Source organism: Ogataea haglerorum (assembly GCF_019207285.1).
Source record: "Ogataea haglerorum isolate 81-453-3 chromosome Unknown 81-453-3_NODE_6_length_583072_cov_95.821986, whole genome shotgun sequence".
Lineage (NCBI taxonomy): Eukaryota > Fungi > Ascomycota > Pichiomycetes > Pichiales > Pichiaceae > Ogataea > Ogataea haglerorum.
The window spans coordinates 335,627-363,554 of record NW_025065156.1 but is presented as its reverse complement, the minus strand read 5'-3'; the positions used below and the strand labels follow the sequence as shown (position 1 = coordinate 363,554).

Genomic DNA, 27,928 nt, shown 5'->3' with positions numbered 1-27,928 from the left:
CAGATAAATAAACCGGTTGTCGTGCTATGCCTTTCAACGAGCTCGCGCCGCGATACGAACTCAACGTCCCCAGCTATCTTTCCATTGAGTACCCGCTAAATGTGAGGAACGTTGCAAAGGCGATTGGCATGGTGGGTGGGCCAGAGAAGATTGCGCAGTGTTTTATTGAGCCAGAAATGAGACTCGAGCTTAAACTGCGCCCTGACGATGTGTATTCGCATCCTGTTTCGTCCGAGAAGTGCGACACCACCGAGAACATGCTGATGCGGCTCAGCATTCCCAAGAAGGTGCTTCAGAAGCACAACTACAACGTGCAGGCAGCTCTGAAGGAATGCGAGGAAAATAACATCGCGTACGGCTCTAGCGTGGAGGGCATTCTCAACAAAACCTACAAATTCCGCCAGCTCGCCGATTTCCAGACTGTGCCCAAGAACTCGCCATTCACAAACCAGTTTCTGGGCTCTGTCGGCAAAGCCGATCTCGAGAAAATCAAGCAGTTTGCGGACTACATCGAAAAAGACCATCAGGTGCCGTCCAAGTTCGAGAACAAAGATCTGGACCTGCCGCCGCTGGTCAGGTACGCGCGCGTGGACATTCCCTACAACTACAGATATGTCGGCAACCTCCTAATTGACGAGAACGGAGAGCTGACCCGTGACAGTGTCAAGCTGCATACTATTTTTGTGGACTGGGGAGAAAAAGTGCCAACCTCGTACAACCCAGCGCTCCAAAAAGAGCTCGACAAGTGCGTCCAGGAGGTCGAGAGCCTGAAGGAACGCGGCCTGGAGCGGCTTGTGCCGGACTCTCCAGCCTTCAATCTGCTGCGTTGCATCGAAATCCTAAAAAAACTATTTGACATGAAGCCAATTTGGCTCCGAAGACATATCAGCTGGATGCTACCGTCGCGGCTACGGCCTCAATTGAGGTTTGCGCTGCCGTACGTGGCGTTCACCACCAAGAAGGGCCCTTGGCGACAGTCGTACATCAAGCTGGGTTACGATCCGACGCTGCATAAAGAAGCTGTTGATTACCAGGTGGAGGCATTCAGAATGAGCAGCAAATCGTTCACGATGACAGAGATGGAGCGAATGGTGGAGGCGGGCGAGGAACCGCTCGTGGTGCCGCCGACGCTGGCCAGCCACGCGGCCGAGTTTGACGACCCCAACTCCGAAATCAGCCAGCTCGGTATAGGAAAAGTGCCCAAACAGCTATTCTACGACGGAGTGAACCCTACGTGTGCCGTTTCGTTCCAGATTGGCGACATGGCCGACGAGGACGTCAGGAAGATCCTGAGAGAGGCCCAGATCCAGGACCAGTGTCTGGAAGCGACGGGCTGGCTCGATTGGGTAACGGTGTGTCGAATCCGCGGAGTTATAAAATACAAGCTGGAATGTATTGATAAGGGAAAAAACTTTGACGCTGACAAAGTGCAAGCGATAGTGGCCAGGACCAGCTTTCCATTCAACGATTACAAAGGCCTGGTGCCGCGCGAGGACGAAGACAATGAGGAGGAAAACGAGCAACCAGAACCTGTCGACACCAATATCGCCAGGGACGATCTGATCACGCGACTCAAGGTGTTCAACTCCCAGAACAGCCACATCCTGGACGAATTGACAGGCCTGCTAAAGCAGGAATCGTTCATGGACGCTGGTAGAAGGTAAATATGCTCTTGACACGGGAATCTATCACGCTAAGCTTCTGTCTTCTCCGGTGTAGTGCTGCTGGTCTCTGGCGCTCCGTTGACGATGTACTTCACGGAATCCAGCGGTGAGTCGCCCAGTGTCCTTCTCCAGTTATAGAGCCGGACCACCTGGTATCCGGCGACCGTAGCAAGCAGGAAATTAACCGATGCCAGCAGCATATTTCGTGGGCGAATCAGAAACGACCATCTCGTCCAGATGGCGCCGGTGGCCAACAGCGCAAGCTGCTGGCTTCCCGATATTTTTTCGACAGGCCTCACCATTTCGTTGGCGCCTGCAAAAACCAAACTCCACTGTGTTGTTAGTAACGCGATCGGAAAAGCGAGAATCACAAAGGTCTCGCTTCCGCGTATCCACTTACTTTCATGACAGGAGCCTGGGGAGTGTTAGTAACGCCGCGCAGCCGGTTCTACGTACCCAAAAATGGACCGTCTTAGGTCCCGTCTCGCTATTGAGAAATCTTCTGAATGCCGAGGCCATAGTAAACAGTATTCGGTCCGAGGTTTCGAAATTTTCGACTCCTCCTCATTTTCACTACACTGCCCGCCAGTTGTTTTTTTTCGGAGGCCTGAATCCGAGCGTTCAGGTCGGTGCGGGGGTGAATAGAATAAGGGTCTATGCATTTTCAAGATACTAAAGCTCGAGTACTTCGCTAGGCTCACGCGGCTGGGGCGAAGCTCGAAGTGCTTCGATCCGATCCTCAAGTTCCTCGATCTCTTTCAAGGTCTTGTCCAGGTCGGTTTTCTTCAGCTTCAGTTGGAAGTCCAGCTTCCGGATCGTTTCATTCAGGGCGAGCGCAGTCCTGTTCGCAGAGTTCAGTCTTCTCCGAAGCGCCTCCATTTCGACCACTTTCGGGTCTTTGGGCACAGGCCGCGACGCTCGCCGGCTTTCCAGCTCTCGGATATACTCTCTCATCCGGTGGATCTCATCTTGCTTTTCCCTCAAGCTGGCTGGCCCTGCCTCCTCAGGCTCCTCGTCCTCGCTCACCTCTAATACCAGCTGGTCTATCCACTCGCTTGTGTGGAACGGCTTTGTCTGGCGACGCTCCTGTAGCGGTATCTTCATTGTCTGGAAGAGGCCTTCCAGAAAAGCTCGATCGCACCCAGATTGTTTGAGAATGTCGTTGAACCCGTACCCCAGACGTCTCAGCTCGCTCACGGCCTCAAAGACGGCGTGTCCACGGTGATTTTCAAACAACTCCCCTTCATACTCACCTTCCGGTATTACTATATCCATGAAAAAAATAAAATTGGGCGTAAAATACATTCGCATGCCGTTGTGACGAAAAGCAGCCACCTCGCCCTTGATCTTGCCTGCTGGCCGGCATCTACTGTCCCCCCCACTCAGTGGTATAACCAGCAGGCCAAAGAGTACCTGTCTACCTGTACGATCCGACAACGCTCTGTGGGTTGTACTGAAAAGTAGGTCTATTTACATATGAGTGTAGTTCTAGTTAATCTCAGTTTCGCACGGCTGGCTATAAAGACTCTACCTGGCTCCTTGCATGTCAAAAACCGTCGAGAGTCAAGTGACTCCTCATCTCCCAAATGAAGAATTATCTATCTAAATTGAATTTAAATTTATTCACATTTGCCATGTCCCAAGACTCTGTTATTCCCTTGGAGTCAAATCCCGAAATCTTTACTCAATTCGGTCGCAAGCTCGGCCTTTCGCCACTTCTTTCGTTTTTCGATGTCTATTCTCTCACAGATCCCGACCTGGTGTCTTTTCTTCCGAGACCTGTCTACGCGTTGATTCTCCTGTTTCCTGTGACAGAACAGTATGAAAGCCTCAAAGGGGAAGAGGAAAAAGCCAGAGACCAAGAGAAGGACGATAAGTTTGAGGAGATCATCTGGTTCAAACAGCTCCTTAGAAATGGTTGCGGTCTGTACGGCCTGCTTCATGCCCTTTGCAATTTGCCCGAAGGGCTTTTAGTGCAAGATTCGCCAGTCGAGACATTTATTCACAACGTGAGACAGCTGCCGAACGTGAACAACTCAAACAATCACGACGAGAAATCCAAGCTCGTCAAAGAGCTCTCTCTGTCGCTCTACGAGACATACAGCAAACAGGGCCAGACAGAAGCGCCAAGCTCGGAGGAGGACGTTAACTTACACTTTATATGCTTTACAAAAGGTACGGACGGTCACTTTTACGAGTTGGACGGTCGCAGAAACGGCCCCGTCGATCTGGGACAAGCCGAGCCAGAGTCGGATGCCATTAGCTCGCAGCTAGTTCTGCAACGCGTGCAGCGGTACATGTCTCTTGCGGACGAGGACAACAGCATGAACTTTGCAATGATCGCGCTTGGTCCAGATCTCGGCTAGACCTGTCCCTTGATGTCTATTTTTCTATTCTGGCTCTTGAGCTGCTCTACCGTTGGTCGGCACTGGACACAGTCCAGCATTCCCTGGTCTACAAACTGGTCCAGTTTTGTTTGTGCAAGATACTCGCTCATCTCGGATTCGGAAAAATTGAGCAGCTGTTGCACCACAGCGACAGCCAATTTGCGGTACGATTTGCTGATTGTTGCGAGTGAATTGATACGCACTTTCGAGATGATTGGCTGTAGCAGCTGCAGGAAAAAAAACCAGGCCGTGTGATTTAGCTTCAGCGCGTTCTTGTCTGTTAGTACGTTTAGATGGGAGACAGGTTGCAGTGTCTTTAGCTCTTCCTCGTGTTTCTCCTGCAGGAGTTTCACTATACGGAAAAATTGGTTGTAGTCGTTGGTCACTGTGTACTCCAAGAGTTTATATGCTGTGTCAAGGTACTCGTCAAATCTAAGGTTAGCGTCCAGGAGCTGAGACTTGAGCTCAAATGCCTCGTTGTAGTTGTTTGTCAGGATGTAGTAGAGAACGCGGTATGAGTAGAACTCCGCTGAAGGAGTTCCAAGCTGGACATACAGCAGCTTGAGCTGCGACTGACATTGGTTGAACTCTCCCAGGTCCTGGAACTGGATCGCTATTTTGCAGTGGAACTCATAAACCTTTACCGTAAATGCGTTTTTTATATGCTGCACAGTCAGATCCTGTCTCATGGATTTGAACTGGTCACACAGGTAATTGTAACTAGCGTTCTGGAGATACTTATCGATCAAAAGTTGAAGCGTCTTTTTCAGTATTGGAAGTGGTCTGACGGTTGCTGGGTTGGGCTGCGATGTTAGTCTTAAGTACCGTTTCTCCAGCTCCTTGCATGTTCCTACAAGTGGAGTGTTGGGGTTCGTGTACACAGGGGCGGAAATAGGGTCAGGAGACGGGGTGCTGAGCTCTCTCTCAAATCGCTGGCTTCGAAGCTCTTTGCGCTGCTGCGAAGTCATTGCGTTCTCGGTGGTTCTTTGAGTCTTCTTCATTTTTTTGAGAGGAGGGAGCGCTGAAAAACTAGGCTGTCCGTCCGGCTCATCGAAAACATTTTTGTTCTTGATCGTCTGTTTTACTGGAGCCTGAACTGGCTCCTTATATACTTTGTGTTTCCGCGCCTCCTCCACCTGATTGGAGTAAAGATCCAATTTTTGGGATCCCCCTAGAGAAGGCAAAGTCTGGCTTTCCCAAAGATTTGTCTCGATTTTCCCCTGATCTATGGCCATGTTGATTAGTTCTTTAAGCTCCGCCTGAAACTGTTTCTTCTTGTCGGGAGTGAGCTTTAGTTCCGACGCTTTTTTGAAAGAGGCAGATATAAATCCATGCAGCGCTTCAGGCCAGGTGGCTGGATCCTTGTAGTTCTTTCTGAGCGTCGTGCGCGGAGTCACCTCATTGTATGGCATACTTACAGCTCCCCGATTATTTTTTTTTTTGGAGTTTTTTTGCATATATTTGATTATATAAGAATAAATATTTCGACTTATACTGGGTGTTTGATGACACAGTTATTCGAGTTTGACGATGAGCAGCTCGCGTCAAAAATCGAAAAGCTAGACTTGGAAGAAGCTGATGAGCCAGAGATGCCCAAAGTTGGCGAGTTTGCCTCGTCTGACGGGGTTGGAAGCCGGCTCGCCAAGTCCTATGAAGTGCCCATCGACTTGCCTTATCAAGCAGGAAAACGCAAAAAGAAGGTGACAGATTTCCAGCCAATCAAAGTTCTGGGCAAAGGTAGCTACGGTAAAGTCATATTGGTCAAGGACAAAAGTTCAGGCAAATTGTACGCACAAAAGCAGCTCCGCAAGGCTTCCATGATTGTGAACGCAAAAAATTACGAAAGAACGCTGACAGAGAGAACCATCCTAGAGCGTGTCAGACACCCAAATGTGGTCAAATTGTTCTACGCCCTTCAGGATTTTGACAAACTGTACCTCATTCTAGAGTATCTAGAAGGTGGGGAGTTGTTTCATCACCTGTCGCAGGAAAGGATCTTGTCTGAGAAAATCGCGTGCTTTTACGTAGCCGAGATAATCCTTGCTCTTAGGCATTTACATCTGCATACGGGCGTGATTTATCGTGATCTCAAGCCAGAAAATTGCATGCTCAACCGACGCGGACACTTGGTCCTAACAGATTTTGGTCTCAGCAAAGTGTCTACCGAAAGTAGTTCACTCTTTGGTACCGCTCAGTACATCGCCCCTGAAGTTATCCAAGGCGAACGTTACGACAGCCAATGTGACTGGTGGTCTCTGGGAGCAGTCACGTTCGACCTACTGACAGGGTCACCGCCATTCACCGGTAACAACAACAAGAAAATCATGGACAAGATCCTGACTCAAAAAGTCAAGTATCCATTTTACCTTTCGCAGGACGCCAGAGACCTGCTCATCAAGCTTCTCAACAAGAACCCGCAAAAGAGACTCAATTGCGACATTGAGTTCGATAATAAAGTTCGATCCCATAGATTCTTCCGGTATATTAACTGGCAGCATGTTATAGACCAAAATGATGCAGAACAGCCACCTCCAATAGTGCCCGTCGTGACGAATCCCGAGCTGGCAGAGAATTTCGACGAAGAGTTCACTTCTATGAAGATCACACCTCCGAGCTCTCCAATTGAACATTCTCTGCTCAAAGAAATAGAAGAAGAGTCAAGATCCAATAGCACGTCCTCGTACATCGCAATCAAAAAACCAACGGCAGACAATAAATTCGAGGAATCAGTGTATTTCAATAATTTCTCATACACCAATGAGGAGTACTTGGTGAATCTGAGAGACCACGATTAGCGCTTCTTCTTTGCTTTGCGACTAGGCTTTGTGATAATTTTACCTTCCTTCACTTCGTCCGGTGCATTCTTAAACTTTTCTTGCGATTCCAAATAAAACATAATGTCATTAACTTGCTCCTGCAGCTCCTTATTCTGTGCTTTTAGCTCCTGATTCTCTTTCGTGAGATACTCTACCTTCTCCGATAGAGCCTCGTTCAGTGTGACTTCCTCTTTATACTTTTTTTCCAGTTCCAGATCTCTCTGCTTTTTAGTCTTTTCTGTTTTCTCTGTTTTGACTTTTGCCAAACTCTGTTGAAGCTCATTGAGCTGCTCCTTCATGGTCTGTATGTTCTCGTTGGCCAATAAGACTCGATTATTAGCCTCCTCAAATTTCATCTCATAGAACTCACGTTGGGACTCCAACTGTGCGATCAACATCTTTGAATACTCAAACCCAATCTTCTCAACCTTGTCCTCATTTCCTGAGGAGCTAGATTGATGTTCTTTCCCGCTATGTATAGGCAACTCAACCAGTTTTCCGTCGGCTTCGTTTTGAACTAAGCGATGCACGTAGTTGTCGCCGGCGTAATCCCAGACTCGCTGCGATGTTGCTTCCATAGCAAAACAATGTGAAGTCTCATTGTAATGGTCGATAGCGTGGCCCAAGTCGTACCGTCCACATCCTATGTTGCCACATATAAGACAAATCCATAAATTATCGGTAGTCCCGCAGACCAGACACCTTTCCTCCTGATGTGCTTGATGGTTCTTGCGTGCGTCAAACTTGGCCGAGTAACGACACACAGGACACGAGTCATCCTTCCACTTTGATAGGCATTGACAATGGAAAGTATGCTGGCACGGGATGGTAAGCAGCCCTGTGACGGACGAATCAAGCCGTTCCAAGCAAACGGGGCAAGAAGCTAGTTCGATTAGCTGTGATGAGGAACTCCGAGCTGTGTTGCTGGATGTAAAAGGATCGTCCAAGAGATATGGTATCGTGCTGAGGGTATCGTTGTCGTGCTTGTTTGGACGGAATAGTATCTCCTTAATAAATACAACCTGACATGTTTCTGGCTCCATGGAGTTGAATGGCTGCCCGTTGTAATTATCAACAAACTCCCTGGCATGCGCTGCATCTCTGAACTTCATCAAGACCATAAATCGATTAGGAGCCTGCGTCCGTATCAGTCTGAAGTGGGACACCTGGTTTCTCACATTGGCATCAAAGAATCCCAACAACAGGTCGCTGGCCGAGAAGTAGAACGGAACCCCCAATATAGCAACCATTGTTTCATCTCCAGTAATCCTTGACTCTCCTCCCTCGTTCTGAATGTCATCACGGTCCCTGAAGAGCCTGATTACGCCATAGCCAAGCAACTTGGCCTTCAGAGGCTCATTTGCGTGCAAATCAATACTGTTCATATCCACGACCTCAACCTCAACTCTGGAAAAGCGGTAGTCAATTCTGTTGGAGTTGCGAAGCTTCAGTGCCTTTAGTTTCCGTTCGATTAGAGTCTCAGTGGGTGTAAGACTGCTCAATGAACTTATTAGATCACCTGCGGTAACAGACTTTTTGGGTAATTCGGTGAAAATATCCTTATTAACGAAAACAAGATTAGTCCAGGGCTCTGCAAACAGATCTTCTCCGAAATTGACCAGATGTTTCTTGTCTAGCACTCCCAAATATTCTGCAGCCTTGACGCTTGATTCGCCGTGTAAAAATACCTCTCCTATCAATTGATCCGGTTTGAAAACGTCAAATAGTATCGTATATGAGGAGTAGAAATTACCTTCCATCACAATCTAGCCGAAACAATTGGCATTACCATCAATTGATACTTCCTATTACGATAGCCAACTTACAAGGATATACACAAAACACACCCGTACACCAAACACAAAAGTGCTCAAGCCGTTAGCTGCAGTTCTTGATGGAGCTTCTTCGATGATACCCAGCCTCTGTTGGGCACAAAAATCCGCCTAAAGGGCTTCCCGTTCTCATCCGTCGTCCTCAAGGCTTTGAGATCAATGGGACTGAGTGTTGTATCGTTCTCCGAACCAGACACAATGGGCTCCGGTTCTGGCTTTTTGTTGATGCTTTGGTGAACAAAGGTCTTCCATTGGTCTAGTCCATCCTTTGTCGCGATGTTGAAGGTCTTGTTGCCCACCTTGATGGATTTGTCCTCTAGCAAAATATCAGACGGTCTGGTGGTCCGACCAATCGAACCAGACGCAACAGGGAAGGGGTCGGAAACATATGCAAGCTGTTGGCTGGTTTCCTTGCAGGACTGTAAGAGGCTTTCAAGCCTTCTGCTGAAGGATCTCTCTGTTCCTGTAAAGCTGTTGGCGAAGAGCTCTAGATTGCAAACTGCCTTTTCGAGGCCCAGTATCTTTTCTTTCAAGCCAGATATGTCATTCAGCATAAGATCGAGCTTTTCGCCAACACTTTTCAATGCAAGATCGTGTTGGAACTTAGGCGGTTCTTGATCGGATGCTCGGAGTGGTCCCAGCAACCATGTTATGGATAGCGCGGTGATTGAAACATATGCAAATAGCGAGATATTGAATGGTACTGTTTCTGCGTGTGTCATTTGGAAAGCCGAATTGAGCTTGTCAGCCCTGCTAAGACATGAATGGACGCCCAGAAGCGCATCTGCACCTGTTTGGCCGTTCTGGAGTCCATTCAGACAAAACTTCAACTCAGCGTGAACAATTGGTATAAGGGTCGGGGCGAATTCTCGCAAAATATCTTTGTGGTATCTTTTGAGACAGTCAATACTCCTGTAAGAGCCTGAGCAGCTCATGAGCGAGTTCAGGGTCTTTGATGTGCTCAACTGGGAAACAAAGTCATTGGTCAGACGGGCCTGTTTCATGCTAGCGCTAACCACTAGTACGGCTATTATGCCCAATCCGAGCATCCAGGTGGGATTCAATTGTCTATATGTTTTCCACAACAGCGTAAGAGAAGACATTGTAGAGCGTGGGATGGGTATTTGGCGATAGAACAAATACAACAAATAATAAATTCAGCTCAAAATATTTGGGGATTTTTTTGGCCCTTTTATTAATCCTTGAAAACGTCTTGTATTAGCACTTCTATTAACAATTACTCTTTCCCGAGACTTTGCGCATATTCTACAGCTTTCGCTTTCACGTAGTCGCACGCCTTCTGGTCCTCGTGCCTCTCCTCAAACTCCAACCATTTTCCAAAGAAGAACTTGGCCTGTTTGCGACTAAGCTTGCGTGTGATCACTCTCTCGAAAATGGATTCCACCTTCTTCTTGTCGCCGAACTTGATCTCTTGATCAATATAGACATTCCACAGATCAATTCTTTTTGGAACATCCGACAATAGTCCTTCGAATAACGAACGGCCGTGCTCTGAGTCTCCCTTGCTGAACTCAAGCTGAGCAAACTTTTTGACCACCTCGACATGGTCACGTTTGGACAGAACTTGCAAGGCTTTGGCCAACACTTCACGGGCCTTTTCTCCTTCCTGCTGCTGGAGAAGGAACGATCCATATGCTACCCACACAGAGGTATGCTGTGAGCCAAATTTCTTGCACATTGCCGTGTACAGCTGGTCCACCTGGTCCACCTTCTCAGAGGCGGTGTAAATGGCAGCCAATTTCTGGTACATCACATACGGATCCATGTATTGGCACGAGCGCTTGAAAGTTGCTTCCAATGACTCTTCTGTGCCAAACATGTTCTCCAGGTTCAACAGCGCAATCCAGATATTCAGTTTCTCCTGCTCCTCTCTGTAATTGATAGTTTTGAGTGCGCGTTCGCCAATTTCACGGGCTTTGTCAATTTCGCTCAACTGGATTTGGAAAGACATATAGTTCATCCACAAAATTGACGAGTCAGGGTTTCCAACAATAAGCCTCTCGAAGTCAGACACAGACTGCGGTAGACGGGAGTTCAAGTCGGCCGTCTGATCCTCTGCAACCACCTTCCGCTTCTTTCTTCTTGGCTTCTCCATCTCGTCATCATCGGAAACGTCTTCCTTGGCCTGGTCCAGAATCGAAGCGGTCCAGTCGAAGCCAGCGGAGAGACCGTCGGTAGCCTGAGCATCAGTGTCGTCAGAATAGTCCGACTCAGCATCCTTGTCGGACTCGTGTCCGAAAGCGGTGTCAATAATACTTTCATCAGACATGACCTCGTCTTCATCTTCCTCAACAGCAGGCTCTTCTGTCTCGCCAGTGAAATAGGAAGCCTTCATGCCAAGAGAGAGTTGTTGCTTCTCACGGTCAACGTCCAGAATCTTCACCTTCACACGGTCACCTTCGCTGAACAGAGACTCGAGATTCGAAACGGGATTGTCTGCGATCTGAGAATGATGACACAACCCACTGATATTTAACGTTCCGTCAAGGTTCACGAAAACGCCGAAGTTAGTGACTCGTCTGACGCTTCCTTCATAGACTTCATCTTTTTGGATTTGATCAAACCGCTTCAGAAGACTGAAGTCACCGTCAATCTCGCTTTGCTTCAGAGTCATGAGAATCTGGTTCACGCCTTCGCATTTGGTGATTTTACCCAAAACAGGCTGGTGAACCTTGAAATACTGCTTCCAGTCCTTCAAATACGAGTCCGACAGATCGCTCACACGAACAAGAGCATGCACGGTTCTTCCTAATGCAACATAGACACCGTTGTCGGCGACGTTCTTGACAAATCCACGCACAAGGGTGCCTGGAGAGAGATCTTCATACGACGCAATCCTCTTGTCTTTCACGTCCTGGGTGCGCAGCGAAACGTAGACCTTTTTGTTGGAATGGTCCACTTCCAGCACCGTGGCAGCACAGATGTCATTAGTGGAGAAAATATCGTCGAGCTTATCGGTGTAATCGTTCAGAGCGTCGGTGATGAAAGAAATACCGGAAACCTGTTTGCCAAGCTCAACAACCACATAGCTCTCTCTCGTCTTCAGAACTCTGGCAGGAATCACAGATCCCACTTCCACGTCCTCCAGTGAAGTAATTGCTTTGCTTCTAGCACTCAGACTCAAAATATTGTGTTCCGTGTCAAGATCAATCACCTTAGCACGCACCACAGAACCAACAGGGTACTCTTTTTCCAGATTTTCGAATTTCGACGCGTCGTCAGACAAGTCCATCAAGGAGATGCGAGCTCTAAGGTTTGGAGAGATCGTGACCCACAAGAATCCCCTGGCAAAGTTGTTAATATATCCCGTGCACTCGTCGCCAAGGTGAAAGTCTCCAATCGAGGCAGGAACCACCGGCTTCTGGCTGAGAACGCTACTTTTCTTCGCGCTCAGCTCCAAGACGGTCTGATTAGTCCTCTTGTGGCTGATCGGCAGAAAACGGTGGTTTCTGGAGTCGTGGAAGCCAATGATCTTCACATCTAGCACGTCGCCTGCCTGGAACTGTGATAGAGGTCTCTTGGCGTCCTTGATCTCTGAAATGCCGTCAAACAGCTCGCTTACGTCGATTCGTCCTTGCAAGTTGTCTGCAAGTTGCACGTTCAGCTGTGTCTGCTTGATAGACTTGACCTTAGCCTTGGTGATCCTGCCAACGGCGAAATCGTCCAGCGTCTTCATTTTGCTGTCAACAGGGTTCTGCGCGGGCTCAGATGTCGTATTTGTCTCCTTTTTCATGGAGACAAGGAACCGCTTGTTCGCATCGTCGACCCTGATCACGTGACACGCGACAGACTGGTTGGTGAAGAACGCCTTTTGCAGGTCGTCGACAGGTTTCTCGACCGCATGACGAGGCAGTGCAAGACCGGTCAGGCCGTTTCCAAAGCTTACAAAGACTCCGTTCGGCGTCACAGACTTGACGAAGCCGTGCAGCAGCTCATCGCTGATTTCTATGTCTCTGTATTGTAGCGGCAGCTTTCCCTGCTGGGCGTCTTTGATGAGCGACTCTTTAGCACTCAACTTCACCACACGAGAGCGCACGTCTTTTTCTAGCACCAAAGTCTTGATCTCGGCACCGATTTGGAGCTTTTTCAGCTGGGCACGAGATTGTTCGTAGTTTCCTTCACCGAGGTGGCCAGCATAGATGATCCCACGCAAGCCGGATTCGGTGAGCTCCACAATGGCAGAGTCCTTTTCTTTCTCGACAACCTGGACGTCAACGATGGACCTTCCTGGAACGATGGAGGAAAGCGTTTTCTTTTGCATGTCCGACAGTGCCTCCGACACTCGGCAGCTGACCTTGATTCTGTTATTTTCCCTGTCCACAGAAACGACACGGACTTTCACGGTCTGTCCAAGTTTGACGTGATCTTCCGGACGTTTCACGAACGTCTCACTGATTTCCGAGTTCGGCAGGAAGGCCTTGACAAACCCAAAAAACCTCACGACGCATCCGGTTGGGAGCATTTTGTCTATGGTGGCAAGAGTTTTCTTGCCTGCTTCAACGTGGTCAATGCTGGAGATAACATCTTCGTCTTCTATGTTCACGAGTGACTTCTTCAAAGTCACATAGATCCTGGACTTGCCGCTCTGATTGACGACACGCAGAACACGTCCCTTCATCTTGGATCCAATCTTGAATTTTCTCTCTGGATAAATCAATTTCACATCGCTCATGTATGCTGGCGGAACAATTCCTTCAAAGTCCTCCTCGAACTTCACAACAATTCCTCTCTCGGCATCCACAGAACGAACCTCGCAGTTGACGAGCTCGCCAGCAGGAATGTCCTCGACTCGCAAGAATTTGCGCTCTATTTGCTGCTTGTCGAGTGTGAGAATATACAGGTTGTCAGTAGCAGAGAATCCCAGGACTCTCGCGCGGTGGGTAGAACCGATTTTAAAGTCCATGTCCAGGTCTTTGGTGCTGCTTACTCTCGTAATATGCGCCTGTCCACTTGCCAAGTCGCTTCCCACATCGACATATATATAGCTTGAGTCTTTTCCTCTGACTCTGACAGAGTCAAAAATATGGCCGATTGGGAAGGCTTCCAGGGCAGATGTCTCTCCAAAAACGTTGGTGTTCAAAGATTTGACATGCGGAAGAACAGAAAGAAGGAACCTCTTGTCGCCAGCTCTAAGGTAAGAAACCATCACGCGCGACTTGAGTTTGCTTCCAACAGCAAACTTGTGTTTGAGCTCTGAGAATTCGTAAACTCCAAGGTGAGAAAGGGGAATGCTAGCGTTGCCTACGCCGAACAGCTTGCAAATGACACCTTCTTTAGTCACTGCTGTCACCAAGGCTTCCACACCCATACCTGGAAGAATTGCGTCAATCGAGGAAATAGTTTGGACAACACTGAGCTTATTGACGGGGGTGCAAATAAGCGTTCTGCCATCTTTTCTGGCAATGTTCACCAGCAAGACAGAACCAACATCTACCAGGGATTGGACGTCTTTTTTCGCAATGAAACCGCCAGTTTTTTCTTTTCCCACGTCTAAAACCAGTCCGTGGTCTTCAACAGACTTGACCGAGGCTTGAATAATAGCGTTGGTGACCAAATCCTCGTTATCGATTGGTTCGTTCACTTTAGATGGCTCGATGCTCAGTTCAATGCGCTTCTTCTTGCTCTTTGTGCTTTCAACAACAACAGCTCGCAGCCACTGTCCGACCTGAAATCTAGTAACTAGTTGCGGGAACGACTTCTTTTTCGAGGATATTATACCATTTGTGAAAGTGTCTTCATCATCGCCATATGCTGGTTCTTCATCCGACTCGTCTTGCTCGTCATCAAATTCTTGAAGCTGACTAGCCAATGCGTCACTAATATTTGTGATTGGAATGAAGCCCATCAGGTTATCCATCAGCGAAAGAACGATTTCCATGCGATTGACCTGCTTAATCTGTCCGAGGACCATGCTTCCTGGAAGAAGCGTTTTGAAGGTGACATGCTCAACTTCAATCTGCTCAGTAGGTGCTACAACAGCTTTTTGTTTTTTTGATTTCTTGCTGGCCTTTGACTCTTTGGCTTCCGCTAGGGCATCGCTAACGGCCTCATTCGCAACCTCCTTGATCTCGAGCGGCGTCAGCACCGATCCTCCTCCTCTAGGAAAAGAGATCTCGGCGCTCTTAGAAAGTAGCGACTTCTTATTGTCACCGGCCTCGTCTCTCTCTGTTCTCTTTCTCTTTAGCTTTTCAACCATGCCAGGCAACAATAAGATCTAAAATTTTTATTTGAAAAAAAATTTGAATATATTTTTTTTTCACGGCTGTGTCAAAAGTATTTTTTTCACTGCTTCAGACTTCCAAATTGTTACGACGACTGGTAAGCAAAAGCGGAATGAGGTTCCAGCTCATAGTCACAAACCACCCGACGGCCGAAATAGCCCGCCCTTCGGTGTTTGTGACAGACTCGGTGACCGGCAAGCGGCATTTTATAGGTCAAGTGCCGGAAGGTCTACAGAGGCAATGCAATGAAATGGGCTTTAGAACCTCTAGATTGGACACTATGTTTCTCACGGGCATTATGGACTGGACAGCAATAAGCGGGCTGCCTGGACTTATTCTTACCGTTGCAGATCAAGGGCTAAAAGACCTCCAAGTGGTGCACACTGGAAACAATATTCTTCAGTATGTGGTTGCATCCTGGAGGTATTTTGTCTTCCGCTTCGGACTGAAGCTGAAAATTGACGATTTGGATGTATACAAATCTGACGCATACAAAGTGAAAGCAGTGAATATCAAATCGGCAAGCCAAAAACACATGAAGCTTAGCAAAGCATTCGATCGCGTATCTGATCTGGTGCAGTACATCTTTCTCATAAAGACAGGAATGGGCAATACTGGGCGCGCTCTCATGAATATTGAGATACCGTCCGATGTCCACAATCCAAAAGTGTCCGCAAATTACATTATGACGGGGAACCCTATCCGTGGAAGATTTTTGGTTGAAAAAGCCAAGGAGCTAGGATGTCCGAGGCAGAAGTATAAGAACTTGTGCAACTTTCAGAGCGTGACGCTCGACGATGGCACTGAAATCAAGCCCGAACAGGTTTTGGAGCCCCAAAGGACGTTTGATAGTATCTTATTCCTTGACATTCCTGGTCCGGAGTATTTGCAAAACACTATAAAGCACGACTGGAAGAGCGAGCTCTCGGGAAAAAAATATTCAGCAGTTTACCATTTCGTTGATGAATCGGTCAATGATGTGCTCGATCTCCCAGAATACCAGCAATTCATTAGATCGTTCGGCCCTGACACCTACCACTTTATTTCTCACCGACAATACGTTCCCGATACATTGAACTTTCTGGCGTCGTATGTCGTCTCTTTGAAGTGGCACGCTTTGCTTCCAGATCTGTTTCCTCTTTTCAGATGGAGCGATCAGCCCGAAAAGCAGATACCAGAAGGCTTATCCAACGTGCGGCCGATGCTATGTGGCCAAACTCTTGGTTTCGGGCCTGGCGTGACCTCGATCATGAGAGCCAACAGTTGTACCAGCACAGACGAAGTGGTCAAGACTGTGCGAAACGCTTATGCAGAAGAAATAGCTCCGTTGCAGCTTTCAAATTTTGTTTCTGAAGAAGAGTTTGTGAAGCTAGCTACCGCTCCTCCAAATAATAAACTGAAGCATGCTCCGGACAGACGTCGGCCTTTGAAGGAACAAGTTGAAGTTCTGGTTCTGGGAACGGGCTCGGCGCTGCCGTCTAAGCTCAGAAACGTGATCTCTAATGCTGTGAGAGTGCCAACCGAGTCTGGCTACCGAACCATATTCCTGGACGCTGGCGAAAACACCCTGGGCAGCATCAACAAGCTGTACTCGCAGGAAGACGTTGCCACGCTTTTCAGAGAGCTGAAAGTGGTGTATTTGTCGCATCTACACGCTGACCACCACATCGGCATAGTCGCACTACTACAGAAATGGTGCCAGGTAAGAAGCGAGCACGACAAACTGTATGTCGTGGCTCCATGGCAATACGAGAAGTTTCTCGTTGAACTGCAGCGTATTGACAGCACTCTGGATCTGGCGAATATCGTGTACCTGAGTTGCGACCAGTTCAACTCCGGCAAGGTCCGGCCCGAGTTCGAGCAGATACCTATCGAGGATGTTCCCGAGAATGAGACTCTCAAGGCGAGAGGTACGCAAATAGAGCCCAGAAAAAATATTCAGCTGCAGAGCCAGCTGTACAAAGACGCCGGTCTTAATGCCATAAAGACATGCTACGCCTTCCATTGCGAATATTCGTATAGCTGTGTGCTGGACTTTGCAGTCGGCTCGGAGTCGTTCAAAGTTGCGTACTCCGGAGACACGAGGCCGCGACAGGCTTTCGCGAAACTCGGCTACGACTGCGATCTGCTGGTGCACGAGGCCACTTTGGAGGACGACAAGTACGAAGACGCCATCGAAAAGAGACACAGCACGACGTTGGAGGCCGTGCAGATGGGCATTTTGATGAAGACCAAGAAGCTGCTACTGACACATTTCAGCCAACGGTACCGCTACTGTTCGAGCGCAGCCAAGGTGTACGAGAAGTTGCAGAATCCACTCCGTAGCAACAGTGAAGTGGACCCGCGTTCACCGATTCTCAAAGTGCCTCTGATCGCCGATATGGTCGACAATGCACCCCGGATTGAAGCGATTATCGCGTTTGACAACATGCATATTCCGATGGACAAGTTTGGGCTCCAGAAAAAAGTTTTCCAAGCTCTCGGAGACAAGCTTGAACGACTGTTCAACTCCGATGCGGAGGAGAACATGCAAGAGGAAAACCCGCAAAACAACAAAAAACGCAGGGCTACATAGCTTGATGCGGGGGGTGATGTTTTTTTGTGGCTGTGCGAGCGATACCTTCAGACGAAATGACGTCACAGGCTTCTTATATATATTTGCTAACCTGCACTATCTCTGTTCCATCCATGATGGAAGAAAAAAACAGGGCTCACAAAGTAGGCTCGTACTCATTTATTGAGAATATCGAAGACCATCCGGTGTTGTCGTCGTCGGAAACGTCCACAGTGTCGTCCTCAGCGTCGAGCCGCGCGGCCCCAGGCATCGCGGAAAACGAGGAGAGGTCGCAGAGGGAGCCGGAGCGCACAATTTCGCGAATGTTCTTTTCCGACGACGTAGACGACCAGCGTCTCGAGGACGAGTACAACCACGTGCCGCTGGCCAACACGTCCAGCGCTTCTTCCACGGTCGAAGAGCTTTCTGAGGCAGCTCTTGCGCACGACCTAAGTTTTTTAGATATTTCCACGTCCAGCCTGGTAAAGCAGGAAAAAGAGGAATACACAAACGAGATCCCCGATTTCTACCTTCCCGAAAAGCTACACTACCCCTATAAATCGCCATACGACTTCTCGGACGCCGAGTTCGAGAAGATGAACCACTTCGATTTTCTGCAGTCGCTGGGATTCAAGGAACCTCCGCTTTTACCTCCTTATTTGAACTCTAACCTTTTGAACGACTCGCCCTCCCACAACTATCGCATATATCCGTACCAGTACCAGTACTCGAACCACGTCTACATAAACGAACAACACCACTACAACATCAACAACCTGAACTTGATGGACAAGTACAGCCGCCAGCACCGCTCAAAATCAATAAGGGAACAGCTAAAAAAAAGGGCCAGCGACCAGGGCGTCCAGACAATCTCACAGTTACGGCACTCAGACTACGTTGAGAGCATTGAACACCAGGACATTCCTAACCATGTGATGCTCAACCACCTCATCACCTGTAACTCCAAGGTCGACAACGTTCTTGCGGGCTCCTGCATCCATCGCTACGGCGGGAAATTCATTACTCAAATAGTATACTTTCCGATAGGCGAGAGTGTCTGATGAACGTGTCAACAGTCGCTCACTGTTTCGTCGCTATCGAATTGGTCCACTCTTTGGAAATACGTTGCCCGCTGCGCGGGCCTGGTATTCTCGTTGGCTTGGAAAAGGCCGCCAAAGTCGGTTGATGATGGCCCGTACAAGAGCAGCAGGTTGAAATTGTTTGGTGTTAAAAGGCTGAGCGGGTTTCGGCTTGCCAAGCTAGGCTCAATGTTCTCGTGCCCAAAGTCGTGATTTTGGAAGCTCATCTCCGGAGTCGAGGTTTGTCGCGTATTCGAGGGTATCAGCGGCGTCCCGAGCACTCTTCGTGGCGATGGCGTTTTAGGCGGAAGCCTATGCTTTTCGGGAGGAATGTTCTCACGCTGCTCGGACTCCAGCCTGCGCTGCAGCACCTTTTTCGTGTAGACCTTGCTGGAGTATTTTTTGCCAGGTTTACTCACAGTCACAGGCCCGGAACCGGGCGCAGCGTTGAGAACTTTGAACATTTCTATAAGTATGTCGAGCTTCCGTCTACTCAATCTGCTTACTGCTGTGTGTTCTCCATGGGCGATGCTGAAGTCTCCGACAGACTCTGCCGTCGCGATCAAATCTTTTGCTTGGAACCTGAAGGTCTTCACTATGCACACCAGCAGGTCGATCCGCTCTTCTTTGCGCAGGTGGTCCGGCTCCTTATGGCGACAACTCTCTGGCCACCACAACGGCTTGGACCGATCCCCAAGCTTGTAAGGATATCTGCTTTGTTTCTTAGGCTCGATGAGCCTTATCCATGCTTTTGCCAGCAACTTGCATGGAATCTGCTGGAATTCGTCAAAGCATTGAATAAGGTACTCGTCAACTTCACTCGAGTTGGAAGGGTCGATGTCGATGGTCTTGAAAGTCGACTCGATCACAGAAGTCTCGTCCGCCGAGGAGCCAGAAGTGTCAGCTTCCTTGGGGGCGCTACTCGTCTCTGGCAGCAAGGTATCCTTGGTGTCTGAAAGGGTATATTCGCATCTGAGCCCGAAATCTCGATATAAAGCTTCTGTCAGCTCCCGCAGTTCGCGTAACTTGTCTTTCAGCTGTGTCATTACTGATGAGTACAATGGTATGGGTCATCTTGGTATATATAAGTGAGCAGGTAAACACTAATGGTAACCAAACTGTCGCAGCATCGACTCACATCGGCTGGTGGAGACATGCTTGAAACAAGCCCGAGCCTCCAAGTTACGTAATCCAAACGTATTTTTTATCAAAATCCAGTCCGATGTCCAATGATAGTCTGGAAGAGTCTCTGAAATACCTGACTCTGGAGTCCATCCGGCAGCACCCGACTAAGACTAAGGAAGACATTGCGCTGGAATTTTTTGAGCTGGGCAGCAACAAAGAGCAGGCCGGTTCGTTGAGCGAAGCAATTGACTATTATCGAAAGGCGTACAAGCTAGATGAAAAGGTGGATCTGCGCTACCGCGAGAACCTGGTGAAGAGCTTGCCGACGCCAGAGAGGCGCAAGGATGGGTCTGTGCACAACGGGTTCACGAAACTGGATCTTAGCAAAATCAAAGTCAAGCCGTTGCTGGAGTCCTTTCACGACGCCGTTCTACATCCCATAGACGAGGACAAGCCCATATGGCTGGAGACCTTGCCGGACGAGGTCATTAGCAATATTTTAGAGATTCTGATCTGCAGCGACACGCCGTCGTGGTTCAATTTCGCCATGTCGTGTAGAAAGCTTGCCTGGCTAGGGTTTGGCCAGGCCGCCAGCTGGAGACGGTTGTGCATGCTGGTGTATCCGAAACAGGTGTACGACGACTCTGAACGGGTGCTCAACGGTGTGACGGCAGACCAGTGGCAGATGGTGCGGATCTGGGACCACAGCTGGCACAAGATGCTGAGCGAGCGGCCGTTCATCAAGTATAACGGCCTCTACATTAGCGTGGTGAACTATCAGCGCGAGGGAGGCCGCTCAGAGTTCTCGAACCAGTGGAACCTGCCGTTCCGCATGATAACATACTATCGCTACTACAGATTTTTCCCCGACGGGAGCTGCCAAAAATTGCTTACGATAATGCAACCGCAGGAAGTTGTGCCCAAATTCTACAGAAACTGGAGACAGCTTTTCGGGACGAGCGAGTGGGAGCGCGTTTACGAAGGAACATGGTCAATGACTGTTGACGGGCATGTGCGATGCCATTGCAGCGGACCAGTGCCGATGTACACCTTTGTGGACGAGTTCCAAATCGTCAACGGTGGTAAGTACGCGCGACACCACAAGCTGAACTGGAAGCGTATGGGTTTCGTGAACAAGGAGACCCTGGACGAGGGCGATCTGGATATCAGCAACGAGCGCAGTTTTGCGTTCAGCAGGGTCAAGTCATACAGCGAGCACGAAACGCGTGACTTTATAGAAGATACACATAGTATTTAAAATAATTTTTTCCGGTTCCCCAGAGCGGCCGCAAGGCTCATCGGGTCTCCGGAGAACCCCGAACCCGGCATTTTTTCTCCCAGCGGCGCAACCATGTGGGATACAGGATGAATGGAATGGGATGACTCGCGCCCTATAAATGCAGCCATTGCGCACTGCATCCGACAATTCCCCAATGGCACAAATCAACCCAACCACGCTGGATAACGTGAAGATCCTAGGTGAGGTCTCTGACAAACCTCTCTTGTCCACGGCCACTCCTAGGGATATCCTGACCAAGGATGCTCTGAAGTTCATCGTCCTGCTTCACAGAAGCTTCAACGAGACCCGGAAACAGCTCCTGGAAAACAGGCAAAAGGTCCAGGCAAAGCTGGACGCCGGTGAGTCGCTGCACTTCCTCGAGGAAACGAAGTACATTAGGGACGACCCTACCTGGAAGTGTCTGCCGACGCATCCTAAACTGCAGTGCCGTAAGATCGAGATTACTGGTCCGCCAGACGCAAAGATGATCGTCAATGCCTTCAACACAGACGTGTTCACGTATATGACGGACTTCGAGGACTCGTGCTCTCCAACTTGGAACAACATGATTTACGGCCAGGTCAATTTGTACGACGCCATCAGAGACAGAATTGACTTCACCAACGAAGCCACTGGAAAACGATACAAAATCAACAGAGAGGGCAGAAGAGTGCCTGTGATGATTGTCAGACCAAGAGGCTGGCACCTGGTGGACAAGCACATTTTGGTCGACGGAGAGCCTATCTCGGCCTCGATCATGGACTTTGGCCTGTTCTTCTTCCACAACGCGAAGTTCCTGCTGTCACAGGGCCTTGCTCCATTTTTCTATCTGCCGAAGATGGAGCACTACAAGGAGGCCCAGCTGTGGAATGACATCTTCTGTGTTGCGCAGGACTGCCTCGAAATCCCTAGAGGAACCATCAAGGCCACCGTTTTGATCGAGACCCTGCCTATTTCCTACCAACTGGACGAGGTTCTGTACGCTCTCAGAGACCACTCCGCAGGATTGAACTGTGGAAGATGGGACTACATGTTCTCCACCATCAAAAGACTGAGAAACCAAAAGCAACATATTCTGCCTGATAGGCACCAAGTGACCATGACGGTTCCTTTCATGACCAACTACGTCAAGCAGCTCATCAAGATCTGCCACAAGAGAGGTGTTCACGCCATGGGAGGTATGGCTGCCACCATTCCTATCAAGGACGATCCAGAGAAGAATGCAGCTGCCATGGAGGCCGTGAGACAGGACAAGCTCAGAGAGGTTCTTGCAGGCCACGACGGCACCTGGATTGCTCACCCGGGATTGCTCCCTACGGCCTTGTCCGTCTTCCAGGAGCACATGCCTACTCCTAACCAGGTCCACATCCAAAAGGACGTCGAGATTACAGAGGCTGATCTTGTCGATACTAACATTCCTGGCGGCAAGATCACCATGAAGGGCGTGAGTGCCAACATCTACATTGGCCTCAACTACATGGAGAGCTGGCTCAGAGGCCTTGGTTGCGTGCCTATCAACAACTTAATGGAAGATGCTGCCACCGCAGAGGTTTCCAGACTGCAGTTGTACTCCTGGTGCAAACATGCAGTCAAGATGGACGATACCGGCAAGACGATCACTCCAGAGTTCATCAGCAAGCTGATCGACGAGGAGGCCGAAAGATGCGCTGCCAACAAGCCAAACAACAAGTTCAAGATTGCAGCGGACTGTCTCAAGAAGGAAATCAATGGCCACAACGAGGTGGCTGAGTTCCTGACCACTTTACTTTACGATGATATTGTCACTATTGGGCCGGAAGTTGACATCTCGTCTCTGAAATGAAATATTTGGGTATTTGGTTGCATTTGTTTAAATCCGATTTCTATTGTCCATACATTCTGGTATCCACAGCATCCAGCATGCCTTGTAGACAGCGCTTCAGACTCTTGACATTAACGGGCGAAAATTTGCGTAGGTTTTGGGAAATAAGGAGCTCCGGATTCATTGGCTTCTCATTGTATAGAAGCTCGTGCAAGTTCAGCGCAAACTGCTCGTAGTAATCAAACGACTGTCTCAAGAAATGGAAGTAGGGACCAAAGTTTTGGTAGCGAATCCCGAACGTGTGAAGCAGTTGTTTCATGTTGTTGGCAAGTTCCACGAACGTCAATGAGTCGATCTCTTCAAGCTTCAATAATGCATAATTTTTGAGATCCTCTTTCGTTAGCTGGGAATTCAAATCCCCGTGCTTGGCAACGTGCTTTTCATTCTCCAATTTTAGCGACTCAATGAGATACTCATAATCCTCAAGTCTTTTTTCTGCATGCTGCCGTTCCTGCAGCAACTGATCTAAATGGTTTCGCGCGTCATGCAGTTCCGTCAAAAGATGTCCTTTCTCCTTTTCTGTTTGGATTTTGTGGGTGTCTAGCTGCTCGGAAACCTCAGAGTTGTGTTTTTCAGAGTCCAAAAGCTTTTGCGTTTTATCCTCCAGTTGTACTTGTAGTCTCTCCTTTTCTCTCTCCAAGGTTTGGTTCTGGTCACGAGAGATATGCAATTCTTTCTTTACGTTGTCCAGCTCTGTACGTACTCCGCAGAGCTCGGCAGCCGTGGTTATTGCTGTTTCCTTTTCAATAGACAACTTGGCAACTGAGTCCATCTGTTCCTTTAGTTTCATCTCCAGCTCGGAATTTCTCTTCTCAGAATCGAGAAGCTTGGTCTCCTGGTCCTGCACAGCAGTCTTCAAGTTCACATTCTCCAACTCCAATGACTCTTTGGACTTGCGCAGCAAGTCAAGATCCTTCTGTAGTTCCTCCCTTCCCAAGATCATTTCCTTGAAAGAGTCCAGCTCCTTCTGAATAACACTTCGGCTGTCTATCAGGGAGTCTATTCTTTTGTGTAGGTCTTCAATCTCCTTGTTCTTTGTATCCAGATCGATTAATAATTTCGTATTCTGTGAACCCAACTCTTCAATCTTGGTTTGAAGCTGGTCCTTTTCTGTTTGCAGAGCTTTGAGTTTTTGAACATGATGATGATTCTCCTTATCCTGAACGGTATCGTCAAACTTGACCACCAGTTTCTGAACCTGATTCGGCTCTGATTTGGCGCTGTCAAGACGTTCATTTAACACGTTTCTGCGGTGGCTCTGTAATATCCCCACATTCTGCGGCGGAACCAGTCTTGGAGTGGACGATGCCACAGAGTTGGGAATTGGCGTTTGGAAGTCAAGGGTTGGCTCTGCGTTTTCATTATACTCTTTTTCGCGGGCTTGCAGAGCTCGTCCGAACGCGCTCTCGTGTCCTCGGTCTGATCTTCTGTTTAAAACCATATCTATGAATTCATTTTCATTGAACGTGTCGTCGAAACTCTTGTTATCAAAATGAAGATGAAGTTCAGAGGAATCTGCAAGGTAGTCATCGTCCTCGGAAGACGCAGAGTTTGAGCGCTGGCGCATGGTATCCAATTCGTAGCGCCAGGTGAACGGTAAACAAACAAAATATAAACAGGCATTTTTCGCGGAGCGCTTTTAGAGACGCGTCGATCGACTTACAATAATGTTCTCTCGTATCTCATCAGTAAACCCCTATCTACCCTATCAGCTGCTTGAGCCGTCTATTAACATCTTGGAGGCGATCAATTTCCTCTATCGAGTGCATCATGATGTTGTATTTGGACATTGTTTTGCGCTTGCTCTTCGGCTTGCTACCGTCGCCTCTGGTCTGTCGCAGATAAACAGGAGACGAAGTTATCAAATCGCATAGGTCCTCAAAGGCATTCTTTATCATTGCGCGCCGTTTCTGCTCCGACGTCGAGTGGTTCAGCTTCTTCTCCTCCTCTGTAAGCAGCTTTTTGGACAAAGATTCGCTCCGCTGTCGCTTTTGGTAATTTGCTCGGGCCAACTTCTCCTCTTGCGTCGGCGGAGACCGCAGAGTCTGTTCTCCGTCGTCTGTCTTGATAACCACTTCCAGTTCCGCGTCCGGGACCTTTTTCGAGTCCTTTATTGAGCTGGCCAGAGGATCAATAGAGTGCCAGTGTTTAGAAAGGTTCGACAAGCTCTGGTCGTTGGCGATCGAGTCCAGAAAGTTCTCAAGGGCAGACGTTTCGGATACGGAAAGAAGCTCTGACGACTGCTGTCGGGCCAGGCCCACCAAATTGGCAGAATAGCTCAGATTGTTGAACGTTGTGAGCAGATTCCTCGTGTTCGGCGACACGGGAGACGTGGCCTGCGCAGGACTCGACTCCCCAAGATGAAACGACGAGGACGATCGCGCGAAAAAGCTGTTTTTCTCATGAAGCTTGGTGTTGTCTGGAGTCAACGGTCGCGAAAGTTGCTCGTGCACAAGTTTCGGCGATCTATAGAAGGGCGACAGCCCCGTAGACACGACGTTTGTCATCGGCGGCGTCTGCGGAAAGGTTGTCGACTGGTCAGAAGAACTGGATCCAGAGGTGGTTTGCGAGCCGGCGGTGTGTTTGTTCGCGGCGGCAAACTCGGCATTAGGAGGCACGCCCGCGTCAAGTTCGTTAGTCATCAGCATATACGCGGTGTCAAAGTCAAGATCTGCAGAAAAGTAGTCGGGCTGGTGTGCGCTGTTGTGCCCGGTGGCCTCGTTTGTGTCCCAACCGGCGTTCATGTTGCCTTGAGCCGGGGCATTGGTGAACCCAGGCGAAAACAAGCCCGAGCTTGGGCTCTTCGAGCTGCTGGGCGGCATTTCGAGCGACATCTGGCACGTCCTCAAAAATCAGTAACAGGGTGTAAATTTAGTTAGGGTCCTGATCTTCTGTGTCGAAAGAAAATCACATGCTTACCCCGAAATTGATGTTCTGCTACCGTGAACAAGAATGACAGAAAACTTTATATCTACCTAGTGGATGACGCCGGCATGCAGCTTTCGCAGAATCTGCTCGTCCGTCTCAGAGCCGTCGTTCTGGACGACTCCGGCAGTCTTTAGGACCGACTTCGTGCCGAGGATGTCCTTTTCGAAATCGATTTCCTCGACGTTGTCAGCAAACTTGACAGTCTTTTGCCACTCCTTGGCGTCCTCATACGAATAGTCCAGATGGTCAGCAATGTACTTCGCAGCCTCGTCTTTGTGGTTGTTGTAGTACTCAATACCCTGTTGCACAGCCTTCAAAAAGGACGAGACATGCTCTTGCTCCACGCTTCTGCCGGAGACAATGACCCACGAAGACCACGGTGTGTAGATCTCGCCGATCTTCTTGATCTCGCCGTTGTCGTAGTATTTCTTGCTCGTGAAATGCTCCCACATGAACGCGTCCGAGGCCTCAACGTTGTCCTTTTTGTTGACCGAGTCTCTGAGGTTCTTGAAGTTGTCCAGAACAACAAATTTGCTGAAAAATGGACTCTTGAAGTGGTGCTGCAAACCCAGAACAAAGGACATCACGTACGAGCCTGAGCCAATCCGACTGACTCCGATCGATGCGCCTTGAAGTTGGGTCTCGGAGGTCAGGTCTGAGCGCTCGACACCGGTGGAGATAGCCCAGCAGAGAGGCGACTGCACATAGGTCCCGGCTATTTGGTAACTTTCGTGGTCTCCCTCGCAGATACCTCTGACAAAAGCTTCTGTGAGGCCAATGGCCATGTCGATTTCGCGGTTCTTGAGGGACTGGATAAGGTGTCCTGAGCCCGACGGATACTCGATCAGCTGGCACTCAATGCCATTCTGTGCAAAATACCCTTTGTTTATTGCAAACTGCAGAGGAGTGGAGAAATGCTCCGGGATAAATCCTATTCTCAGTACCATGACGTTAATTGAGGAAATTATTATACATGAAATATTTTTCTCCCAAAATTCTCGATTACCGTCTTTTATAAATACAAGGCTTTAGTAGCCACTCTCCCTCGGGCCGCTTCTGTCTTTTGGTTTCAAGAGCTTCGAGCTTGTTTTCCTTTTCAACAAACTTGCGCTTCTTTTCCTCCTTGGCCCGTCTCTCGGCCAGAATGTCCGGTGGTGGCTTGAAGAATTCAAACCTAGTAAACATTTGGTTGGAGTCGTCCGTAGACTTGTGGAAAAACCCAAAGCTCTTGAGTGCCTCTATAAACTCCGCTCCCTTCTCGTCGCTGAAACGGGATTTGATTTCCGCAATCCAGAGCTCTCCTCTTGGAGCCAGTAGTCTGTATGCTTCCGCAATGAAGTCGAGAAAATTTGTACCCATCAGGGCCAAACAGAATACCACGATTGTGCAAGATTCGTCCTCGAGCGGGACATTCTTGATGTCAGCCACTGTCACAAAGTTGTTGGCTTTCTTCAGGTCGAACGAGTGCACATCTATCTTTATCTTCTTCTTCTTTATTGATGGCATAAACTTCTTCACGTCCTGCGCAAGCTGAGCCTCTCCGCATCCCATATCAGCAATCACAACCCTGCCGTTTGCCAAACCAGGAAGACCTCCCGGTGCATTGACGTGTCTGGTGGTAGCCCGAGTTTTGATCTGATTAACAAAGACATCGACAGGGTTTTCTGGCCACGACTGCACTTGCGATCTGAAACCCTCGTGGTACTCTTCAAACAGTTCTGGTTGCTCTTGTATCAGTCTCAGAGCCTCATCAGACCGGATGGTGTAGAGCTGTTCGTTGATCCATCTGAACCTCGAACCCGCAAGCTTGGCCATCATTTTGCGTTGGAGCGGAGTAAGCGACGAGTTAGAGGCGACCTGGGGAGCTTTTGATGGCTCCGATTGAGCAGATATGGCTTTGGAATTATCAGAACTCATTGTGGGGGGAATATCATTGTCCTCGAGTTTGGCATGATGCACCTTAGAACCCTGCTTCTGGTTCTTCTGTTTCGCCTTTTTTCCGCTCTTCTTTGTAACGTTATTTTCCTTAGCTGGTTTGGCCTTGGGAATGGGCTCAGCAACCTTCTTGCCTTCCAAACCCCATCCTTCAACTTCAAATAAAGACATATATTTTTTTTTAATTTTTTTAAGAAAATTTCAGTCTTGAAATAAATGGTATTAA

The 27,928-nt window shown here is 48.8% G+C and overlaps 18 protein-coding genes across 18 annotated transcripts; 7 read left to right on the top strand and 11 right to left on the bottom strand.

Annotated features, from left to right (window-relative positions):
• Nucleotides 1-26: 26 nt before the first annotated feature.
• KL911_002523 (uncharacterized protein) lies at nucleotides 27-1,664 on the top strand (the record flags this gene model as incomplete). Its single annotated transcript, XM_043197602.1, has 1 exon — nucleotides 27-1,664. The coding sequence occupies one exon, from the start codon at nucleotides 27-29 to the stop codon at nucleotides 1,662-1,664; it is 1,638 nt and encodes a 545-aa protein (XP_043054803.1).
• Nucleotides 1,665-1,693: 29 nt separating this feature from the next.
• On the bottom strand, nucleotides 1,694-2,183 carry KL911_002522 (uncharacterized protein; the record flags this gene model as incomplete). The annotated part of the gene is made up of 2 exons (XM_043197601.1): nucleotides 1,694-2,059; nucleotides 2,133-2,183. 2 exons carry the CDS (start codon nucleotides 2,181-2,183, stop codon nucleotides 1,694-1,696), a joined length of 417 nt encoding a protein of 138 aa, XP_043054802.1.
• Nucleotides 2,184-2,336: 153 nt separating this feature from the next.
• On the bottom strand, nucleotides 2,337-2,939 carry KL911_002521 (uncharacterized protein; the record flags this gene model as incomplete). The annotated part of the gene is made up of 1 exon (XM_043197600.1): nucleotides 2,337-2,939. The coding sequence occupies one exon, from the start codon at nucleotides 2,937-2,939 to the stop codon at nucleotides 2,337-2,339; it is 603 nt and encodes a 200-aa protein (XP_043054801.1).
• Nucleotides 2,940-3,298: 359 nt separating this feature from the next.
• Nucleotides 3,299-3,927, top strand: KL911_002520 (uncharacterized protein; the record flags this gene model as incomplete). The annotated part of the gene is made up of 2 exons (XM_043197599.1): nucleotides 3,299-3,839; nucleotides 3,908-3,927. 2 exons carry the CDS (start codon nucleotides 3,299-3,301, stop codon nucleotides 3,925-3,927), a joined length of 561 nt encoding a protein of 186 aa, XP_043054800.1.
• Nucleotides 3,928-4,026: 99 nt separating this feature from the next.
• On the bottom strand, nucleotides 4,027-5,463 carry KL911_002519 (uncharacterized protein; the record flags this gene model as incomplete). The annotated part of the gene is made up of 1 exon (XM_043197597.1): nucleotides 4,027-5,463. One exon carries the CDS (start codon nucleotides 5,461-5,463, stop codon nucleotides 4,027-4,029), a length of 1,437 nt encoding a protein of 478 aa, XP_043054799.1.
• Nucleotides 5,464-5,556: 93 nt separating this feature from the next.
• On the top strand, nucleotides 5,557-6,649 carry KL911_002518 (uncharacterized protein; the record flags this gene model as incomplete). The annotated part of the gene is made up of 2 exons (XM_043197596.1): nucleotides 5,557-6,507; nucleotides 6,620-6,649. The coding sequence occupies 2 exons, from the start codon at nucleotides 5,557-5,559 to the stop codon at nucleotides 6,647-6,649; spliced, it is 981 nt and encodes a 326-aa protein (XP_043054798.1).
• A 193-nt stretch (nucleotides 6,650-6,842) lies between these two features.
• KL911_002517 (uncharacterized protein) lies at nucleotides 6,843-8,627 on the bottom strand (the record flags this gene model as incomplete). The annotated part of the gene is made up of 1 exon (XM_043197595.1): nucleotides 6,843-8,627. One exon carries the CDS (start codon nucleotides 8,625-8,627, stop codon nucleotides 6,843-6,845), a length of 1,785 nt encoding a protein of 594 aa, XP_043054797.1.
• Nucleotides 8,628-8,737: 110 nt separating this feature from the next.
• On the bottom strand, nucleotides 8,738-9,802 carry KL911_002516 (uncharacterized protein; the record flags this gene model as incomplete). The annotated part of the gene is made up of 1 exon (XM_043197594.1): nucleotides 8,738-9,802. The coding sequence occupies one exon, from the start codon at nucleotides 9,800-9,802 to the stop codon at nucleotides 8,738-8,740; it is 1,065 nt and encodes a 354-aa protein (XP_043054796.1).
• A 134-nt stretch (nucleotides 9,803-9,936) lies between these two features.
• KL911_002515 (uncharacterized protein) lies at nucleotides 9,937-14,916 on the bottom strand (the record flags this gene model as incomplete). The annotated part of the gene is made up of 1 exon (XM_043197593.1): nucleotides 9,937-14,916. One exon carries the CDS (start codon nucleotides 14,914-14,916, stop codon nucleotides 9,937-9,939), a length of 4,980 nt encoding a protein of 1,659 aa, XP_043054795.1.
• Nucleotides 14,917-15,053: 137 nt separating this feature from the next.
• On the top strand, nucleotides 15,054-17,516 carry KL911_002514 (uncharacterized protein; the record flags this gene model as incomplete). Its single annotated transcript, XM_043197592.1, has 1 exon — nucleotides 15,054-17,516. The coding sequence occupies one exon, from the start codon at nucleotides 15,054-15,056 to the stop codon at nucleotides 17,514-17,516; it is 2,463 nt and encodes an 820-aa protein (XP_043054794.1).
• A 113-nt stretch (nucleotides 17,517-17,629) lies between these two features.
• On the top strand, nucleotides 17,630-18,556 carry KL911_002513 (uncharacterized protein; the record flags this gene model as incomplete). Its single annotated transcript, XM_043197591.1, has 1 exon — nucleotides 17,630-18,556. The coding sequence occupies one exon, from the start codon at nucleotides 17,630-17,632 to the stop codon at nucleotides 18,554-18,556; it is 927 nt and encodes a 308-aa protein (XP_043054793.1).
• An 8-nt stretch (nucleotides 18,557-18,564) lies between these two features.
• On the bottom strand, nucleotides 18,565-19,620 carry KL911_002512 (uncharacterized protein; the record flags this gene model as incomplete). The annotated part of the gene is made up of 1 exon (XM_043197590.1): nucleotides 18,565-19,620. The coding sequence occupies one exon, from the start codon at nucleotides 19,618-19,620 to the stop codon at nucleotides 18,565-18,567; it is 1,056 nt and encodes a 351-aa protein (XP_043054792.1).
• Nucleotides 19,621-19,796: 176 nt separating this feature from the next.
• Nucleotides 19,797-20,957, top strand: KL911_002511 (uncharacterized protein; the record flags this gene model as incomplete). Its single annotated transcript, XM_043197589.1, has 1 exon — nucleotides 19,797-20,957. The coding sequence occupies one exon, from the start codon at nucleotides 19,797-19,799 to the stop codon at nucleotides 20,955-20,957; it is 1,161 nt and encodes a 386-aa protein (XP_043054791.1).
• A 139-nt stretch (nucleotides 20,958-21,096) lies between these two features.
• KL911_002510 (uncharacterized protein) lies at nucleotides 21,097-22,800 on the top strand (the record flags this gene model as incomplete). The annotated part of the gene is made up of 1 exon (XM_043197588.1): nucleotides 21,097-22,800. One exon carries the CDS (start codon nucleotides 21,097-21,099, stop codon nucleotides 22,798-22,800), a length of 1,704 nt encoding a protein of 567 aa, XP_043054790.1.
• A 40-nt stretch (nucleotides 22,801-22,840) lies between these two features.
• Nucleotides 22,841-24,406, bottom strand: KL911_002509 (uncharacterized protein; the record flags this gene model as incomplete). Its single annotated transcript, XM_043197586.1, has 1 exon — nucleotides 22,841-24,406. The coding sequence occupies one exon, from the start codon at nucleotides 24,404-24,406 to the stop codon at nucleotides 22,841-22,843; it is 1,566 nt and encodes a 521-aa protein (XP_043054789.1).
• Nucleotides 24,407-24,539: 133 nt separating this feature from the next.
• On the bottom strand, nucleotides 24,540-25,673 carry KL911_002508 (uncharacterized protein; the record flags this gene model as incomplete). Its single annotated transcript, XM_043197585.1, has 1 exon — nucleotides 24,540-25,673. One exon carries the CDS (start codon nucleotides 25,671-25,673, stop codon nucleotides 24,540-24,542), a length of 1,134 nt encoding a protein of 377 aa, XP_043054788.1.
• A 141-nt stretch (nucleotides 25,674-25,814) lies between these two features.
• Nucleotides 25,815-26,714, bottom strand: KL911_002507 (uncharacterized protein; the record flags this gene model as incomplete). Its single annotated transcript, XM_043197584.1, has 1 exon — nucleotides 25,815-26,714. One exon carries the CDS (start codon nucleotides 26,712-26,714, stop codon nucleotides 25,815-25,817), a length of 900 nt encoding a protein of 299 aa, XP_043054787.1.
• A 55-nt stretch (nucleotides 26,715-26,769) lies between these two features.
• KL911_002506 (uncharacterized protein) lies at nucleotides 26,770-27,873 on the bottom strand (the record flags this gene model as incomplete). Its single annotated transcript, XM_043197583.1, has 1 exon — nucleotides 26,770-27,873. The coding sequence occupies one exon, from the start codon at nucleotides 27,871-27,873 to the stop codon at nucleotides 26,770-26,772; it is 1,104 nt and encodes a 367-aa protein (XP_043054786.1).
• Nucleotides 27,874-27,928: the final 55 nt, after the last annotated feature.